This window comes from Hesperophylax consimilis, chromosome 29 (genome assembly GCF_061612785.1).
Source record: "Hesperophylax consimilis isolate HC1 chromosome 29, BYU_Hcon_1.0, whole genome shotgun sequence".
Classification (NCBI taxonomy): domain Eukaryota; kingdom Metazoa; phylum Arthropoda; class Insecta; order Trichoptera; family Limnephilidae; genus Hesperophylax; species Hesperophylax consimilis.
The window spans coordinates 19093283-19106093 of record NC_142864.1 but is presented as its reverse complement, the minus strand read 5'-3'; the positions used below and the strand labels follow the sequence as shown (position 1 = coordinate 19106093).

The following is a 12811-nucleotide window of genomic DNA, read 5'->3' as shown; positions in this document are numbered from 1 at the left end:
CTTGAAAAATAAAATGTGGTGCTTACATAATTTTACGTAAAATATTTGAATGGAAATGTACTGTTTTTATTAACCTTAAACACAAATAACTTACATTCGTGGGTATCGGTATGGAAAGATGTGTTATAGTTACGAATTCGTCGGAATCAATTAAAATGTGAGCCTTGAGCAAGCCTCTGTTATTTAAACATTGTGTCACCAATGTGTGTTTCAATGGAATTCCACCATTAACGACATTTCCAAAAATAGAAATATCATCTTTGTTATCTCTAAAAAGATAAACAGTTGTTGTGGGCACAATTCCCCCAAATTATTTCTCACAACTTGTCGTTATCTAACTCAAATCGCTATCATAATAAAAAAATATAAACGTAGTTTAGAGATAACACTGAAAATAAGAGGAAGGTCATGTCTAATCTTGGTGATCTAATTAATTAAGTAAGACTTTCAGTTTCTCTTGGACTTGAAGAGTATTGACTGCTTTTATTTTTCTTAGTCTTCTTGATCCAACGTTTCAGATAGCCTAGCAGTATCCATTGTCAGGGCAAAAGCTCAAGAAAGAGGAAAAGCGTTTAAACAATAATAAAATTGAAGAGAGAATATGGAAATTCCCATCCGTTAAGTTGCTCTCTGGTAAGAGCCCTGACATTTCTTACGAGATAAGCCGACGTTAAGAAATAATTATTTAAAATTAATCATGAATAAACCCACTACGCTTTGCAATAAAATGAAGTATTTATTATGAATATATGTATATATATATTTAAATTCACTGACATTCGAATTTGTCAAAAATATAGTAAAATAATAATATTATTAATTAATATTGACATTATTGTGTAGATCATGCTTTACAATTTTTGTAAATAATCATTTCTACCGAAATAGATAGAAGTGTATATGCAGCTTAGTTATAGTTTTGTTTTGTTGGTGTGCTTTGAAACAAGGAGCTAGAAATTTAGATGGCTCTCTCTGATAATAAACCATGTTAGTAAAAAAATTATCACAAGTTCGTCAAAATTTTAAATTTTATAAACTTTATTGTTCTTGGTTTTAAAACACTTTCGAAAAATAAGTGCGACGTTGCTGTAATATTTTCGTTTTGTGGGGTGCGATAAATAAATAAATTTTTTGCAATGTTTTTTCGGTTCATAATTGCATGTTTTTGTTCATGCACTTGGTGATGATTTAGTTTTTTATTAGTACTTCTGTAAGTTGGTAGCGTAATCCATACTATTCAGTAATGCCATATCAATCACGATTTACCCAGATCTAAGTAGAAAATACGTTCCTGGCAAAATGTAAATCTCTTGTATCCATATACGCATTACAAAATATTCAGAAAATTTTCAATAATAATGTCGATCCAAAAGCGCAGACACGCTTATTAATTGTGTCTTATTTTTTAACAGACAGGAATATGATAATAATATAAACATATTTTTTAAATATATTCAATTTTTCTGAGGAAACATATTTTTATTACACGGCAACACCATTCCGTCTTCTTCTATTTCTCATGGCGGCGTGATAACCTCCTACATGTGCTAGGACCGCTTCTGTCCAAGCCGATTTTACTTAAAATAACAATTATTATATAAAGATGGGCGCGTTCGCCAGTTCTCGTCGCGTACACATGTCCGGGGCGGTCGACCCTCCCACAGAAGTTCTATTTAACGAGGCCAAGATGGAAAACCCCGGTTCCTTGGATGAGTTACACAAAAAGTGCAAGGGTTAGTGGCTTCTATTTACATTTCTGTTGCATGTATAACTTATTTCAGTACGTATTAATTTCTTCATATCCGCGAATCAATCGGATTCTTTGATTACGACGTATTTCTAAATGACAGCTTTTGAATATTGTCATGCATAACGTCATATCGCCAGTATCGCCATGGTACAAGTCTACATTTGGAATCTATTTACATTTCTGTTAGATCTGTAATTTATTTCTGTATGTATTTATTTCATCATGTCCGCGAATCAAGCCAATTCTTCGATTAACAGTTATTTCTAAATGACAAGTGTTACCTACCCCTAAATTAAATTTCTTTTACACTGAAAGGTGCTGTCAGTATCGCCATTGCAGAATACAACCGTTGATAACAGAATTATGTCTTTATCTTTGACTTTTATTTACATAATTATATTTCCAATATTGGATCAATAATGTTTTTTATTTCATCATGTCTACAAACCCAACCAACTTTTCAATAATGTTGAACTTAAAATTATTAAAATCTATACAATTTCTATTACCTTTTGGAAGTTATTGTCAGTATCGCCATGATGGAAGACAACCATTGTATTTAGTTAAACCATTGAACTCGTTCGTTTAAAAAAATATAAGTTTTCAAGAACTGAAAACATTATTATAATTTTTGATTTATTTTTATTTCAGAAATCTTCCCTGTAAACTTTGAGGGAGGTAAATTAATGGTTAACAGGGGAATTAGCAACCATTTTCAAGTAAGACATTTTGATAATTTTCTAGTAGGGTACCTCAATAAAAATTAATGTAATAACTATGTCAATCTCCCCCCTGCAGTTGTTGGTAGAGATACATTAATCTATGGAAAACGGCTCAGATGCTTTGTTAGTTGAATACCATGTTGTTGAACCAGGAGACAAGGCTAAGTAACCATTCACACAAAAAAAGTGAAAACACAATAGTTCCAACAGATGAAGGTTCGACCGTATCTGGCTATTCCAATCTGGTCACTAAACAAGGCTAAATCGTTTCGATTCTGAATGGTGACAGTCTTTCACCAGGGCGATACTAATTGTATCTCTCACTCATATTTTTTTTGTAGCATTTAGTTGTCAGCTAGACACTGTCATCCTTCTTCTGCCAGTTCCATACCTCACTGCCTTCATCAGGGTTGGTATCAGCACTCCATTGTGGACTGCTAGCCTTGCTTTATTAGTTACTACCGCGTTGATTCCTCCAATGGAGTTCTCCGCATTCACCGTTCTCCCAATATCCTCCATCTCTCAAACATACTTTCCAAATACACACAAGTCATATATTTGTTCCAAGAATTCATCATTCAAAACTATATTGCATGGTGTTGTCATTGTCACATTGTCCTGATGCGAATGTGAAAACCCGAGGAAGTCATGGCACGATCAAGTGAACCAAATACTTGATTCGGGATAACAGAAGAGTATGTATGAATGTGACTGAAGCAAGCGATGTGTGCCACATATTCCAAAAGCAAGTTGTTTGGTGTTCTGTCCTCTTTGCCTACCCCTGCGGGGAAACAGCATGGTGGTTAGTTGGTTGGTTGTCATTGTCTTTTAAATGACACATGAAAGTTAGCTGTGGCAGATTGACTCCGTGAGACGTTTAGCACAAGCTCACTGCGCCCATGCACCCAAGCTCCAAGTCTAAGATTGTCAAGGGTCATAATTTCACATGCTGCTATTGATAATCAATTTCTAAATAGTGTTACAATTGTTTTCAGATCTCACACACGCTGAACATGAGCTCCATGTCGCCCAGTGGCTACAAGGTTGGTGCCACGTTCGTGGGTACCAAGCAGACCAGCCCCACGGAGGCCTTCCCTGTCATCTTGGGGGATGTGGACCCTGATGGCAACGTCAACGCTAACATCATCCACCAGTTCACACCTGCCATCAAGTGCCGCTTCCTCGGCCAGGTAACAAACATAGCACAAATACATACATAGTAGCTCAGGCACGGGGACTTCATCGAAGCCAGAGTCAAGTTAGCCTCTTAGAAATTGGAGGTACTGCACACAACTGCTGACCTGTCCGAATCGTATGTTTTCCCCACTTAGGGCCGTCTGTTTCAACAGAATGCTAAATCGTGAGCTATGTTAAAAATTTAACTGTCAGTTAAAGTAACAAGGATGTTAAATCGGACCGCGCGCTGTTTCAAGTGCCTTTATGCAAAAGTAACAGTTACTAGTGTGGCCAGTCTAAAAAGCAGAATATTCCTCGAAATTACGTGGAAAAACGCACGGCATTATTTTTTGGTACGGCCACACCGAAGATTAAATATGATCTCTGGTTAAGTGACTGTCAAAATACTCAAAATACAGAAGCAAGAAGTTTGTTGTGCGTCATTATAACCTCTTCTGACTTCTTGTTTGTTATTGTGTTCGAATTTTTTATTTCAGAATTTAATTTTTACATACATGATGAAGATCGATTTATAGTTTTAGGAATAATTTCTTGAGAGTATTGGAGGGGCTAGTTTCCTTTGATTAATAATTCCAACCAAACTTTGTAAAAAAAGTTATATATTTATTACATAGTTTCTTTTCAATTATAATATGTATATTGAAACATTATATACAGGGTTTAATATAATAATAAGTTTTATACCAAAGTTTATGAAAAAAGATATACTTTTATTACATTGTTTTGTTCCTAGAAAAATATTTCTGTGGGTATTTAAAAATAAATGACGACCTGTTATAATATATACGATATTACACGGAAAAATATAATTTACTTTCCAGTAGTCGTAATATCTCCCTCAATTTGATCCGTCACAAATTTTGCAAGCTCTTTCGACATGCGATACCTTGCCAAAAATTCGGAATCATCCCAAATGACCATATTATTAACACGGGGTCGAAATGTTTTTGGCTTTCGCTGTAAAACATATTGCATGACGAATTCATCTTCACTACTGTCATCTTCGATAATATTAATCATGATTAATAATCGTTTCGTAACAACACTCAACAGAAGAACCTTACGTATAGAACTGTCAAATATGTCAAAATGGCGGAGTAACTCGAGAATCGCGAATAACTCGCGAGTAACTCTCGGATTTCGGGAAGTTAAAACAAAAGTTAAAAGTGACGTAAAACCAGGAGTTAAATTGATTGAAAAACGCATTTTGGAGAAATTTAACTTTAGCATTTACTTTTATTCTTACTTTTACTATAGCTAGCGTTGAAACAGACGGCCCCTATGAATGTATTTATTTGAGCCCCAAATGTAAAAACCTTGCACGGAGAACGGATTTCAATCTTTAGAGCACAAGCATCAGGTGGTTATGTTGTCCTTGTTTTATCGGTATTTTAACTGAAGATGCTTAGAGGAACTAGCGTTATACATCCCTTTGGCACAGGTGTAAAACGCCAAAAGTTTGCCCGAATGGGTTATATCTACGACTCGTTTATGCGTTCAACAGCTTGGCTATGGATTGATTTGCCAGCTTCTGTGTTTCTTTCCTCCCACAACTTGGACTCTTCACCCAAGACCCAGGTTCACTTTTCAATTAGTTATAGAGCGGAGACGGTTTACATATACTTTTCGTGAGTACTTGGATCATAGGTCCATTGTGCTATCTCCCATTTTACCTCATTCCTTTAACAGTCACCCGGTCCCTTTTATAAAGTTCACCAGGGCTGTCATTGGATATGTGGCTATGTCTTCTGGTTCCACAATGTGTCTTCCCAGGTCTCATCTCTCCTCCAATCCCCCTTGGTTCCCTGAAGGCCCCACAGGGGAAGAAAGCCTCATCTCTCCACTCCTCTTTGGTTCCCTGAAGACCCCACAAGGGAACAGGGTCTCATCTCTCCTCTCCACTCCTCCTTGGTTCCCCGAAGGCCCCATGGGGGAAGAGTCCACTCCCTGTTGGTTCCCCGAAGGCCCCACGACGAAAGAGTCCACTTCCCCTTGGTTCCCTGAGGGCCCCACGAGGGAAGAGGGCACTTATTCCTTTACTAAAAATAAATTACAAACATACATTACTCAAAGATGTCATAAGTGTGGGTTCTCTCTTCCCCTACATGGGCCTCACTAAGACACTAGACTAAGTGCAGTAACAGTCGCTGTGCATTTATTATGTACAAATGAGGCCTTAAGGATTCCACATTGTGTGAATATGGAGAAATACAAACAACAGAACCATATTAGCACATCTATGCTGAACCAAGTAACTCCCGATCCCATCGACTAGCTGCTGAATAACCCCTGCATCCCACTTTGACCCACACTCTGTACAAAGAAGAAGAACTGAACTAATTAATTGTGTAATTGCAATCTTTTAGGGGTGAGGTGTCACTGCAGAGTTGTAGAGCTTTGTTTATCTGTCATGTTACTCCTAGATAAGTTAGATTTTGGCACAGATTCTAACGTTTATTCTTCTATCTGCAGATCCAAGCCATGAAACTCTCAGCCCTCCAGCTGACCACCGAGTACAGGGGGGCCATCCACACGGCAGCCCTGACCCTGGGCTCCCAGGAGCCCCTGGAGGGCTCCGGGGTGGCCGTAGGGCACTACCTGCAGGCTGTGACCAAGCAGCTGGCCCTAGGCGCGGAGCTGGTCTACCAGCGCAGCCCCAAGATACCCGGAGGAGAGATCGCTATAGTCTCTGCAGCCGGGCGGTACTCCATGAAGGGTAGGTTCCTTTACTAGCTGTCCCCCACATTGCCACTCTTATACACATGCCACTATCTGCTGGCCGTCACCAAACATACATACACCAACCACATTCCATGAAGGATACTGCTTTGTTACCGTATCCCGATTTGATAGTAGCCCAGTCCCTTTTATAACAACCAGATTCGTCTTCTTCCTATGTAGTCAAGACATTAGCCTCATTGATGAATGGGTGTTTCTTCATCCTGTCCACATTTAAAACTTATCACATTAACAGTAGCCCAATACCTTTATTGTAGTTCACCAGGGTTGTTGTTTTATGTTTGGTCATGTCTCCTGTCCGCTGGTTCCACAACACGGTATTCAACTCTCCGTGTATCTGAACCTTCTTCCCATCAAGGTGTGACATTTGCACCCAGGGCTGGTTCGACTTGTCAAGTCGCCAAGGCGCTGATGCAAACCTAAGACCGCGCTGTTGATGTTTTCACTCACAACAGCTGTATGTGCTAGGTGTGTGTGAGGAGTCCTGTCACTAGTCCTAGCTCCCTCAGTGGATTTATATCCATTTTGGGTAACTAGTTGCCTGATCTATCAACACTTTAGATTTACATGTCTGAATATGAGTGCATCATTATCCCATTTATTCCTGTGCTTGCATCTGGCCCACTTTCAAATATAGGATTTAGATGATTTCAAATCACATGATGAAACCAAACAATTGATACACAAATGATACCAGTATTGATGACTCTGACCTTCCCATCTAAAAATCATTTATTTAACAAACGGTTGATGTTGTAATTATTGCATTACTCGATTAGGACGTTCAATAATGAAGCTGTGTTCGATTTATTTCAGATTCAGAAATATCGGGAACTTTGGGAATGGCTGGCATACACCTTTGTTATTATAAACAATGCAGCGAACAAGTGCAGGTAAGATATATCACCGACAGATTTGCCAATCTTTTATCTTTCGTTATTTTAACTGTTTTTTTTAGTGATTAATGTTTACTATTTAATAGTAGCGGTTTATTGAAACCTGTTGGGAGTAAGCATTCGTATTTAGTACATATTCTTATTTTCTTCTCAAAGCAACTAAAAATTTTATAACATATTGTTATGTACTGTTGATTTAGAAAGTTCCCTCAATATTCAGGGACAACATTTTTAATTGTTCCCTGATATTAAATGATTCCCCTTGGCTGAGTCAAGTCACTGTCTGTATTTGGCCCCTTATATAGTGGCATATTTAGCAGTTGAATAACCACTTACTTTGGGTTCCGCTTCACCACTGCCTCAACTAGCGTGCGCAGTAACAATACACGTGCTTGTCACACTGTATACATCACGGCGGACACCGCCGTTGTCTGCGGCACACGATGCATAGGGTCTTGAAGAGTCTGCAATGTGTGAGTGGATTGATGAAGTCTGCAGGGCGACTCCTGAGACCCTTGACTGGCTGACAGACCTAGTTGTTCCCCTCTGACACCCACCATACGAAAGAAGAATAATTGTTGATGGGTTGAGTTAAAATGAATGTACATATTATTTTTCAGATTGGAGTAGAAGTGGAGACATCATTACGAGGTCAGGAGTCAGTGGGAACTATCGGATACCAGGTCCAACTGCCAAAGGCAGATCTCACTTTTAGAGGTAAAATACATAACATTTACCAAATGAAAATCAACAAATTTAAATCCTGTGGGTAGTCTGTTACTGGAGTGCGTTAGCTAAAGCAAAAGGTACAGACTCCCTGGTTACAAATAACATGACAATATTTGAAAAACTTTTACTGTTTGAATCATCACTGCGTTTCATCCCGGAGTGGTATTTGTCCTCCTTCACAAAAACTCTCCTCAGGCTGCAGTCCGTCGCCATTCTCCTCTGCTCCTCAGTCTTTCCCGTCCAGCTCCAATCCTCGATATCTGCCTCTTGAATAACTTCCACTGGGGCTGCCATGCAGTTGTCATTTTTGTTTTCCTGCCATTTTACATTCTTTCAACATGTCCAGCCGATCACATCCTTTGGAACCTACAGAACCTTACCATGGTCTCATGCTCAAAATAAGGCCCAGTTGTTTGGTAGAAACACAAATGTAACATTGTCATAAAATGACCATTCGGTGTAACTTGATTTTTTTTACATTCATTTTGAAAGGTCCTCGTTAAACACTGATTCTAGGTGCCTTTCAGCTTTCTATCAAATTGTAAAAAACAAAATGGTGCTGAATAGCCATTTGATGACTGAACATGTGAACTGATGATGTATGTCACACATGAATTTCTGCGAAACAACTGGGCCTTAGGACGGGTTGTTTCGGAGAATTTGAACAATTCATCAAATTTCAATATTCAGGATAACAAATAATTATAAGCAATAATTGAATCCTATAATTTCTATACCCGCTATATCCGATTTTTTGACAAAATGATCTGAGTATGACATCTTGTTCACATTTTTACGAGCAACAAGAGGAGCCTAAAATTGAGTTTAAAAACCCTCCTTATCGCGACCAAAAACCATGTTAAAACTGCAAGTGAGAAACCAAATCCGCTATATCATACAGAAAGTTACTATCAAAACCCGCTATATCGGATTCAACGAATCACAAGCAGTTATTTTGCCAAAATACAATATGGCCGCCGCTCTGACGCCACGCTCGTATGTCAAAATGATCTACGCGTGAGTTTCTAAACCCGCCATGTCGGCTCAGTTGACTTTCAAAATCACGAAGTGAGTATCAAAATCCGCTATATCCATTTTATTTATCGAAATTACTTAATTATTGCTAGACATATATAGAAAAATAAATGCTTTTCGAAATTTTATTACTCCAATTCGAAATATATTAATTGTAATGCATTTACTTATGTACGCTAGAGATGTGACAGTTTTTTGCGGTTTTCTCCAAATCAATGAAAGTTGATATAGCGGGTATAGAAATTACACGACTCAATTAGTCGCCTGAAATATCAATACAAATTGAAAATATCTCCCGAGTAAAAATAAATGCTGCCAACGAGAATTGAACCAGTGCCTTCTGATGTCCGGTCAGGTGCTCTGAAACCACTGAGCTATGTCGGCTTATTTCCAACCCGTTAAATAATTCAATATGTACTAGTACTTCAATCAACAATTACTGCTTATCATATTTTAATAATAATTTGTTATCCTTTGTGCTATGCATAAAATAACTTGCTTTAAAAAAATAATCAACATTCATTTTCGGGTTCTGTGAAAGTCCTATTCAAGTTCTGTCATTATATCATTATAGGCTAGTTGCTTTAAAGAACGGAAATAATAACATAACTTGAAAAAATCTTTCACAGAACTTTGAAATTTGAAGAATTGTTTAAATTCTCCAAAACAACCCATCTTTAGAGTTAGTTCATCGTTAATTTTGATTCTGTTTGATCCATTTTTTTTTAAATATTGTTTCAATCATTAATTAAATAATTATTGATTTTTTGTGTTTTCCAGCCATGGTTGACAGCAATTGGAGTGTGGGCTGCGTGCTAGAGAAGCGCCTGTCCCCCCTGCCCTTCAGCTTTGCCCTCTCAGGGATGGCCAACCAGGGCAAGCAGCAGTTCCGCTTCGGCTGCGGCCTAATCATAGGTTAACTTAGGTCACTTTTGCAATTAATTGTTCGAGTTTCATCGAGCTACTAGCAATGGATTACGTCAACAGAAATATTCACGACATCAGAGATGCGGAAATGTATGAAATTGGTTGATACATGCTATTTCTATTTTCAAAGTGGTAATGAAAATGATATCTTTTTTTCAAAGCGGTAACATAACAGATATTCTTATTTCAAAGTGGTAACATAACAGATATTCTTATTTCAAAGTGGTAACATAACCGATATTCTTATTTCAAAGTGGTAACATAAATGATATCTTTTTTCAAAGTGGTTATATAAATGGAATCCTTATTTAAAAAAGTGGTAACATAAATGATAATAACAATATATATCCTTACTTCAAAAAGTGTCATGTTTTAGGCCTGTTTATAACACTCAAACTAAAAATTTTGAAGAATCGAAATCCAAAAAAGATTTTTAACTTATAGTGATGATCGTCTCGCATGGCTTGAGTTCGTTTTATTTTTCAAAATGGAGAAAAGGAACGTCGCCGTAAAAAATAATAAAAATCTTAAATTCAGTGTTGAAAATCTGTTGATGACAATTCCGCTACATCGTTGCCACCAATCATAAGCGATGTCCAAATCAACTGACTTATATTATTAAATACTTGTTTCAAAGACTTATTTGAGTGCCGACAGCTGCTCAGCGAAGTTAAGTGTTAGCACCACGTCGGCATTTCGTTGTTATTATTATAATTTTACCATCGCACCTGCCATTTTAAAAAGTGTGTCTATAGTGTCATTTTCTATCTGTCGTCTGTTATAATCTTTCACAAAAAAACAACAACTTTTTTTTAATTAATTTTTTACTGTATTATTAAATTTGATTTGCATTTTTCTCATTTTGGGATGGAGTCTTTTAAAATGTTATTACAAAGTTTTGTCGTGCAGCGTCGAGGTTAGGTTAGGTTGAGTGACATTTTTAAAACCTTACCGTGACGGGAATATTGTAATGACCTTCGGTCCCTCGTGTGGTCTTTTTCCTCAACAGTCGCAACTGTTCGGAGCCAGCGGTACTGTGGAATCTGCACTTGAGGAATGTTGGGAATTACCCACCTATTCAGATCTGGTCATTAAACATAGCCAAAGTCATTTCAAGCGATGTTTTGATTCTGGATGGTGGTCAATACTGAGAGAAACCTATAAATTTTATTCATCTTTATTTTTCCTTACCGGACTTCAAATTCGCGTCTGTTACCCCTGTGTATGTCGTCAGATATTCCCAGTTGACATTCAATTTGAAATATTTATATTCGCTGATATCGCAAGCACTTTTTAAGTTAATTTAAATGCCAACTGCAGCTTACAGTTTCCATTGACTTGTCATAAGCTTGCGATATCATTATTTATGTTTGACCAGTTAGCGGATGAGTCAGCTTTGTGTCCTCCATCACTGCACAAGCAACATTTTCCCACTGTAATGATGGTATGTCAGTTATACTGTCAGGTAACCTCGGATTGTTTGTCTTTAAAAATTTTTGTTTGTTTTGATTGACTCTGTCCCCTAACTGCACCTATAAGTTTGTGCACACCGATGCCTGAATAGTTGGATCGATTTTAATAATGTTATGTTCACTGGTTGTGTTCTGCAGATTAAATAATATGTATATCTGCACCAATTGTATGTAATTAAAATTTAAAAAAATCAATAAGTATGGTTTTTATCTGGTCAACTTGTCAAGTACATATTTTAAGTAATTTTAATTATGGAAGATAACTGTTCAAAGGTACAAGAGATCTATTACAATGTACCCACATTAACAAAATTGATTTGTAATGTTTGAAGTTTTATCTTTAACCCGTAGGGGCCTGCAAGAAACTACACTAAATAATAATTTTTTTGTTAAGGCGATGCAATACGTAGTAATTCAAAATCATGTGTTTTTGGTTTGAAAATTTGGTCGCCCAGAAATGTTTCACATGCTTTAATTAAATACTGCGAGTAGAATACATCTTGGCCTTTAAAATAATTGAGTATTTTTTAGATAAGTCTTTTTATAAGCCCAGAAAAAAATAATGTATAAGGCCTATGAAAACTGCTTTAAAGTTAAAAATCTCCTACTTACGAACCCATTTTAGGTTATGATTTTATTGTATAATGTGGCAAATTAAGTTATTTATAAAATGATCGAAACAAAATTAAATATTTATGCCTGAACATTTACAAAATAAAATAAAACGGCATTTTTTGGCCATGTTTTTTTCTTGCCTAAATCAAAACAGGCGGATGGTGTTAAGCGGGAATTTAAACCTAATCGCCATCTACGCAAGGGTTGTTATTGATAGCGGCTCAATTTAAAATATTACGCGACGTAGTGCATCACCTTAACCTCTCAGACAAAGACATTTTTTTACTATGTGTTCCTTTGAGAACTGTCAAAACGTAATAATTTTTGTGTTATTTTCGAGTTTTGCTAAAAGCTTCATAACTCACGTTTTGGGAAACGTAGCCTCATTCTAAAAAAATGTTTTGGAAAGATTATGAAATCCACTATCGCATTATGTTGTAATACGTAAATATTTGCGTTTCTAAATATACATTTTATGAAAACGTCAAAAATATGTAAAAATCGCTTACCATTATTTCAAAGCCTTGAAAAATGTACTTTTTTCTGAGTATCATAAAGAAATAACACTTTATATATTGAAGAAATATAATTAAAAACTATTAAGGCCTATCCGCACACAACAGTGCCGGCACAGTGCCGACACGTGCCGACACGTGTCGTATCCATCAGTGTCAGTGAAAAATGATATTGTGGCATACATTTGGTACGGCACTATCCGTACTCGTCAGT

At 36.9% G+C, this 12811-nt stretch overlaps 1 protein-coding gene across 1 annotated transcript; it reads left to right on the top strand.

The window, feature by feature from the left end:
• Positions 1-1514: 1514 nt before the first annotated feature.
• Tom40 (Translocase of outer membrane 40) lies at positions 1515-10768 on the top strand. Its single transcript, XM_089649045.1, has 7 exons — positions 1515-1733; positions 2402-2469; positions 3468-3662; positions 6142-6385; positions 7225-7301; positions 7925-8021; positions 9849-10768. The coding sequence occupies exons 1-7, from the start codon at positions 1604-1606 to the stop codon at positions 9986-9988; spliced, it is 951 nt and encodes a 316-aa protein (XP_089505171.1). The 5' UTR covers positions 1515-1603; the 3' UTR covers positions 9989-10768.
• Positions 10769-12811: the final 2043 nt, after the last annotated feature.

Bases quoted from the DNA above. Each gene is read 5' to 3' on its own strand.
- Tom40 (XM_089649045.1), top strand. From the start codon at position 1,604: ATGGGCGCGTTCGCCAGTTCTCGTCGCGTACACATGTCCGGGGCGGTC. The intron at 1,734-2,401 runs GTTAGTGGCTTC...TTTTTATTTCAG, and splicing joins GTTACACAAAAAGTGCAAGG to AAATCTTCCCTGTAAACTTT. The intron at 6,386-7,224 runs GTAGGTTCCTTT...GATTTATTTCAG, and splicing joins CGGGCGGTACTCCATGAAGG to ATTCAGAAATATCGGGAACT.